General features: G+C 32.5%; 1 protein-coding gene and 1 pseudogene across 1 annotated transcript; both read left to right on the top strand.

Annotated features, from left to right (window-relative positions):
• The first annotated feature begins 2491 nt into the window (after positions 1-2491).
• LOC120206506 (non-functional NADPH-dependent codeinone reductase 2-like) lies at positions 2492-4076 on the top strand. Its single transcript, XM_039206143.1, has 4 exons — positions 2492-2872; positions 2941-3184; positions 3575-3754; positions 3870-4076. The coding sequence occupies exons 1-4, from the start codon at positions 2535-2537 to the stop codon at positions 3981-3983; spliced, it is 876 nt and encodes a 291-aa protein (XP_039062074.1). The 5' UTR covers positions 2492-2534; the 3' UTR covers positions 3984-4076.
• A 1614-nt stretch (positions 4077-5690) lies between these two features.
• LOC120206505 lies at positions 5691-7334 on the top strand (annotated as a pseudogene).
• The last annotated feature ends 474 nt before the right edge of the window (positions 7335-7808 follow it).

The following is a 7808-nucleotide window of genomic DNA, read 5'->3' as shown; positions in this document are numbered from 1 at the left end:
AACAAACTTGTTTACCAACTCGTTTATAAACTCATTTACCCCATTTTCGTTTTCATTTATTTTATAATTTAAATATTGATGAAGATATGGACTAAATAGAACACATACTAAATTTTGGAATTCAAACTGTGAAGCTTGGGGAATTTGAGAACTAGTGGGATAATTTCACTATTTCTGTGAGACATATAAACGAACATGGTCATGGTCGTTAAACAAACATGTGACGAATATATAAACGAACATGTTGACGAACGTTAAATGAACATATTTGCAAACGTTAAACAAATTGAATACAAGCACTTTAAAAAAATACAAACATAATATTAAAAAAAATAAACACAAATTCAATATAAATATCTTTAAAAATAAATAAATAAACAATAAAATAGCTTTATTTGTCCATTTATTCCCTTACATCTTATTTTGACCATCCAAATTTATACTATGTATTTATGCTTAAAAATTAAATTTTGGACCTGAAATGGAAGGACGGTGAGATTCAAATTTATACCATGGTGCAAGTAAAGACAAGCAAATGAAGCTCAAAAAGGGCGTTAACTTATCCCCAGTTACAATAATTTAAGTTCACGTAAGGATAAGCATTTGATCGAGTCGAGTCGAGTGGAGTAAAAAAATTCGAGTTAATGAGTCGTATTTTATAATTCGAACTTAACTTGAAATTTTTTTGAGTCGAGTTTAAGAAATTCGAGTCAAGTTATTCGAGTTTTTATACTAATTTTATTATAATTATTTATAGTATTATTATAATGATTTGTTCCAATTTTTTATCTTTATCTAACTGTATATATTTATTTCATATTATAGTGGTATTTAATATATCAAATACAATCTAAAAATTTGAAATATATTCATTATATTATATTTTAAAGAAAGTATTTTGTGGGAAAAATATTGATAAGAGTATAAATGAGTCAAGGAATTGATGAGAATAAAGAATTTGCAAACAATCGGAGTCACAATACCAAATTGAGTAAAATGCAAAGTTAATGGACTAAATAAAAAAGAGAGTACATCTTTAGTAAAAAAATAACAATTGAAGTTACATATGTATTCTATTATGGTATATGAGCATGTAGTTCGAATTTTGTAAAAAACAGATTTAAAATAAATCATAAATTGAAGTAATAAGGAGATTATGAAAAATTGAAGACTAAATTGAAAAATATAAAATTTGTTATCAAAAAGATGAATTGGTAGTAAACATGTATTCTACTAAGGTTTAGGAGCATGCCTCAAAGTTGGTGAAAAACTTAAATAAATGATGAATTGAAGAAATAAGAAGATTATGAAAAATTGAAGAACTAAATTGAAAAATAAAAATTTTGTTATCAAAAAGAGGGATTGAAAGCACACATGTATTCTATTATGGTTTAGGAGCATGCTACTCAAATTTGATAAAAAAACATACTTAAAATAAATGACGAATTGAAGAAATAAGGAGATTGTGAAAAATTGAAGGACTAAATTGAAAAATAAAAATTTGTTATCAAAAAGAGGAATTGAAAGTAAACATGTATTCTACTATGGTTTAGGAGCACGTGGTTCAAATTTCATAAAAATGGACTTAAAATGAAGGAGGAATTGAAGAAATAATGAAATTAGGGACTAATCATAAATTATCAAAATACTTATCAATTTTTGGTTTTTCGAGTAACTCAAAAATTCAAAATTTCAACCGTCAAAATTGGTTGTCTAAATATTTTTATAATATTCATTCATGTTCGTTTATTAAGTTAAATAAATGGGTATGAATAAACGAATAAATAAGAACAAATGTATGTTTGATTCGTTTATATTCATGAACAAACATATTTATCAACTCATTTATAAGCTTATTTACTCAATTCTCATTTTCATTTTTTTTATAATTTAAACATTGATGATGATATGGACACATACTAAATTTTGGAATTCAAATTGAGAAGTCTTGGGAATTTAAGAATTCGTGGGACAATTTCACTATTTTTATGAAACTTATAAACAAACATGTTCACGGTCACTAAATAAACATATTGACAAATATATAAATGATTAATTTTGAATGAACATATTCGCAAACGCTAAATAAATTGAATACAAACACTTTTTAAAAAAACACGAATATAAAATTAAAAATTTAAATAAATAGAAATTTAATATAAATATCTTTAAAAATAAACAAATAAGTATAAATATTGTTTTATTTGTTAATTATTCATTTATTAATTATTCATTTATATCGTTACATCTTATTTTGACCTTCCAAATTTACACTATGTATTTATGCTTAAAAATTAAATTTCGGACCTGAAATTGAGGGGCGGTGAGATTCAAATTTATACTATGGTGCAAGTAAAGACAAGCAAATGAAGCTCGAAAAGGGCGTCACCTTATCCCCAGTTGCAGTAATTTAAGTTCACGTGCCACCTCCATCCCTGTCCTGTTCGCTACACAGACAGAGATCCCTAGTACCTTTGGTAAAGCCAAAACAGCGACAATTTTGAGTTGACGGTAGACTAATACCGTAAAACTAGATGGATACCAGTTCCGAGGCATCCCCTTTGAGTGTTCCAGACCATGTTTTGAGTTCCGGTGGCAGGCCGATGCCGCTTTTGGGTTTCGGCACCGCCGCTTCTCCCCCGGTGGGATCGCAAGTTACTAAAACCGCGATTCTCCAAGCGATTGAGCTTGGTTACCGCCACTTCGATACAGCTTGTTTGTACGGCACAGAGCAGCCACTTGGCGAAGCAATCGCCGAAGCGGTTTCAGTTGGGTTAATTGAATCTAGAGATGAGCTCTTCATCACTTCCAAGCTCTGGTGCAGTGACGCCCATGGCGAACTTGTTCTTCCTGCCATTCACAGGAGCTTAAAGTAATACCCATTAGCCACTACTTCACAACTTTTATGATTTCCAGTAATCAGAACTTTTTGTTTTGCAGAAACCTGAGGTTGGACTACCTTGATCTTTATCTCATTCACTGGCCAGTAAGCTCAAAGCCTGGGATTTACGAGTTTCCCATAAAACAAGAAGATTTCTTCCCAATGGATTTCAATGCGGTATGGAAAGCCATGGAAGATTGTCAAAGGCTTGGCCTAACAAAGTCTATTGGTGTCAGCAATTTTTCCTGCAAAAAAATGGCTCACATCCTTGCTTTTGCTAAGATCCCTCCTGCTGTTAACCAGGTAATATTCCCCTTCTCCAACGCTATTGAATCTGACTTTTAAAACCCATTATCATGTTATTCTTGGCTTAATATAAAAATAAGTGCTAAACTATACTAAAAATATTTTTTAAAAAGTTTGGACATGACACGTTTCACAACTGTCTTTTTATCGGTAAACACCTAAAATTATAATGAAAAAAACTTTAAGCATCTATCTTTAACGAAAATATCTCAAGCACTAAAACGGTTTTTGATACATTCTTTAGATATTTATTTTTGTATTAAGTATACTCTTTATAGAACATCTAAATTCAATCAATTATGTCTATAGAGTATATAGATTATCAATACATTAAAATAAATTATGAACAAATACTACTTTATAATCGTTATGATGTTTTTCTTCTAGGTAGAATTGAACCCATTGTGGCAACAAAAAAAGCTGAGAGATTTCTGCAAGGCAAATGGTATCCTCTTGACTGCTTATGCTCCACTGGGAGCCAGAGGTACCATTTGGGGCACCAATAGAGTTCTGGAGTGTGAATTGCTCAATGAAATTGCTAAAGAAAAAGGGAAGACAGTTGCTCAGGTGCTTTTTAGTTACCCCACATACAAAAAGGAAACACATTTGCTTTTTTTTCTTTTTTACTCCATTTTTGTATGAAAAATGAAAACGATGATTGCTGTATCCAAAAACAAAACAGATCTGTTTGAGGTGGGGGTTTGAGCAAGGGATCAGCATATTGGTGAAGAGTTTCAACAAGGAGAGGATGAAAAGCAACCTTGAGATATTCAACTGGTCGTTGAGCCAAAGATGAACTGAGAAAGATCAATGATATCCCACAAACCAGAATTTGCAGTGGAGAAGATTATATCTCCAAATATGGGCCTTTCAAGACTAAAGAGGAACTTTGGGATGGAGAAATTTGATCTCATGGAATATAAACCAGAGTAAACTATATCATTTGATCACCCAAATATCATAATTTGATCATATAAAGCTTTCATCTTCTTCTGTGATCAAGAAAATATTTTTTAAAGGAAATAAATAGAGGAACAAATTGCATGAATTGATGCTTCATTATAAATTTCAAATTTCAAAATAGAACTAGTTAGTTTGGTTAGTTTTTTACGGTAAACTATACTGATGATCCTTTATATTTTCGGTCTAATTGATTTTTGATAACCGATTAAAAAGAGAGAGCAATTTTGATCTCTTACTTTATTGATCCGTTCGATTTTAATCAAACTATTGAATTTTTAAAATATTAAAGATTAAAATTATTGAACTATTTTGAATTATGACTTAATAGAATATATAAGTTTTAGGGCGGCATCACCGTCTATATTAAAACACAACCATGGTTTTCAGAACCGGACCGGTTAACGAACCGGTCATGCTACCGGTTCACTGGTTCAACCGGTCTGACCGGTCGGAAGAACCGGATGACGTCATAATTATTTAAAAAAAATAAATAAAAATATCAAAAATATTTAATAAAAAATAATTTTTTATATCACAAGTTATATTCAAAACAAATCATAACATATATAAGTTAAAAACCATAAAATCAAGTGAAACAAAATGATTCAAATTAACTACAACATAATATTTAAGGTAAAACATATTAAATAATAAATATAATTATATAACTATAATTTAAAAATAAATTTGGGGTTAAAAAATCATAACAAAATGATATTGTTTGGTTTAATTTTTTTTTTAAAAACAATCACACATGGCTAAGAAACATAGAAGAGCATCCCAAAAGTCTAAAGAGTAAAAAATATGAGAACAAAACAATCTCACATTACTAAGAAACATAGAAGCGCATCACAACTAACTTCTATAAATAATAGAGGTAATTTGACATTCAAAATCATGGAAACTTTTGGTGAGCATTGAGTGAACTATTCTTTCACTTCAATCAAGCTCGAATTTTAGGCTTCAATCAAGCTTCTAATTTTTTTTGAGTTCAAGTTTCAATATTATATTTCGAGTTTGAGTTGAACTTGATAATTTTTAGCTTGTGAGTTTGAGTTGAGTTGAGCTTACTTTTAAAGTTTTCAAGTTTGAGTCGAGCTCAGCAATACTCGAGTTCGACTTGGCTCGTTTAACAAACGACGTTGTTTGGTTTATTTTTTTTTTTTAAAAACAAAAATCCCGGTTTTTTCTGGTTTTCAACCGGTCCGGTTTGAACGGTTTAGCGGTTCTGGCCGATTCACTAATAGCGGTTCAACCGGTTTAGATTGAACCGGACTAAACAACGATTCCCGGTTGAACTGGCCGGTCCGGTCCGGTTTTCAAAACAGAGAACACAACCGACACAGTGACCAAAATAGAATGAAAATATAAAGTTAGTGACCAAAATGTCAAAAAAGTTCAAGGACCAAAGTAGAAAAAATATAATAGTTGATAGGCATCCTCTACGGCTTTCCACGTGACCTGTTTGACTTCAATCCTTATGTCATCCTCTGTGTCCACAAACTCAAGCTCAGCCTTTATCCAATAGGACCAATACCAAGGCTTCGATCTTATCCGTTAACTCAATTTGTAGGAAAACCAACCAAGCAGATGGACAGTAGTTCAAAGGCAACATGTTTTAGGATTCCGGAACAGGTTTTTCCGTCAAGCGGGCGGCGGATGCAGCGTTTGGGCTTCGGCACGGGAGCCTACCCGCCGGTTACACCGGAAGTTACATAGCGGGCGATTGTCGAAGCAATCGAGCTCGGTTATCGACACTTTGATACGGCTTATATTTACGGATCGGAACAGCCGCTTGGTCAAGCAATCGTAGAAGCGATTTCGAGTGGCTTAGTTAAATCTCGAGACGAGCTCTTCATTACTTCCAAGCTCTGGTGCAGCGATGCTTATGGAGATCTTGTTCTTCCTGCCCTTAACAGGAGCTTGCAGTAATATATAAATCTATATGAATATTATATTTCCTGTACATAACATGATTCGTACGTTCTGGAAATCTCGAGACGAGCTCTCATTACTTCCAAGCTCTGGTGCAGCGATGCTTATGGAGATCTTGTTCTTCCTGCCCTTAACAGGAGCTTGCAGTAATATATAAATCTATATGAATATTATATTTCCTGTACATGCATAACATGATTCGTACGTTCTGGCTAAAGTTTTAAACCGATTCTGCTGTAGAAATCTCAAGTTGGAGTACCTCGATCTCTATCTTATTCACTGGCCTGTGACCTTAAAACGAGGTAGATATGACTTTGGAGTAAGGAAGGAAGAGATTTTCCCCATGGATTCGGCTCCGTATGGTCAGCATGGAAGATTGCCAGAGGCTTGGCCTTACAAGTCCATTGGCGTCAGCAATTTTTCCTGCAAAGTTAACTGATCTCCTCGCCTTTGCAAAGATCCCTCCCGCTGTTAATCAGGTATATATACAGTTATCATTCAATTGAAGACAGGAAATCATCTTAGCGATACTAACTTACAAGTTATATTAAAAATTTAGAGGATGAGAAATTATAAAATTTCAAAAAAACGTAAAATTAGATAATCAATATAAATATAAAAAATATCTAAATTATATGCGAATTTAAAACTTTTGAAGGTTGCAATCACACCCCGTGCCCCTAGATACCCCCTAGTTCTAATATTGGGATATATATATAAATATAGTGAATAAGTTACAACCTTCTGCAGGTGGAATGCAACCCGATGTGGAACCAAAAGAAGGAGAAGAATATTGCAAGGCAAATGGGATCATTGTCATTGGTTACTCCCCATTGGGAGCCTATGGAACCCTTTGGGGCAATAAAGTTATTGAGAATGAAATGCTCAAGGAAATAGCCGAGGCAAAAGGGAAGACAGTTGCTCAGGTCTGGTATTTGTTTTTTTTTTCCATTTAAAACCAGAGCTGTTTCAAAATTATGTGTAAGGTAAGATATTATTTAACCAAAAGCAGATATGTCTGAGATGGGCATTTGAAGAAGGTGTGGGTGTAATAGTGAAGAGCTTCAATGGCGAGAGGATGAAGCATAACCTTGAGATATTCGACTGGTCATGAGCAAGGAGGACTTGATAGGATCGATGACCTCCCACAAAGCAAGGGCAGCACCGGAGAATTATTTGTGATGAAAGTGGAACTTTCAAGACCGTCGAGGAGCTCTGGGATGGGGAAGTTTGATTTGGAATTTTCAGTTACTTAAAAAGTTGATTTCAGTACTTTCATTAGAGGAGTATGTTAGTTGTTATGTCTACTAATTAAAAGTATTTTACGTTTTTGAAGTTGCAAGTTACAAATCAAAGGTTTATTTTTTATTAATTTAGGGTGATAAAAGATCATATATGTTTTAAAGATTTTAATAATTTAACAATAAAAAGCTAATCACCTTGAAATTTCTAGGATTAATAATCATCTCTTTAACTATTAAAGTAGTTTGGTTCGTGCATTAAAGTGATTTTATAATCTAGGGTGACTACAAATGGTAGTATCCGTCATAAAGATTCTCAACCTTTTGATAATAAATGTTTAAATACCTTATAGTCACTCGTGCTCGAACACATAATTTCTAGAATTAACAATTATCTTTTTAACTATTAAGATAACTTGGTTAGTGAAAAGCGTTATCATGACGACTTTTTACGTAGACATATATTTAGATTTGTATATTTG

The sequence above is a fragment of the Hibiscus syriacus genome, unplaced genomic scaffold (genome assembly GCF_006381635.1).
Source record: "Hibiscus syriacus cultivar Baekdansim isolate YM2019G1 unplaced genomic scaffold, ASM638163v2 tig00013808_pilon, whole genome shotgun sequence".
Lineage (NCBI taxonomy): Eukaryota > Viridiplantae > Streptophyta > Magnoliopsida > Malvales > Malvaceae > Hibiscus > Hibiscus syriacus.
This window is presented reverse-complemented; position numbering and strand designations above follow the sequence as displayed.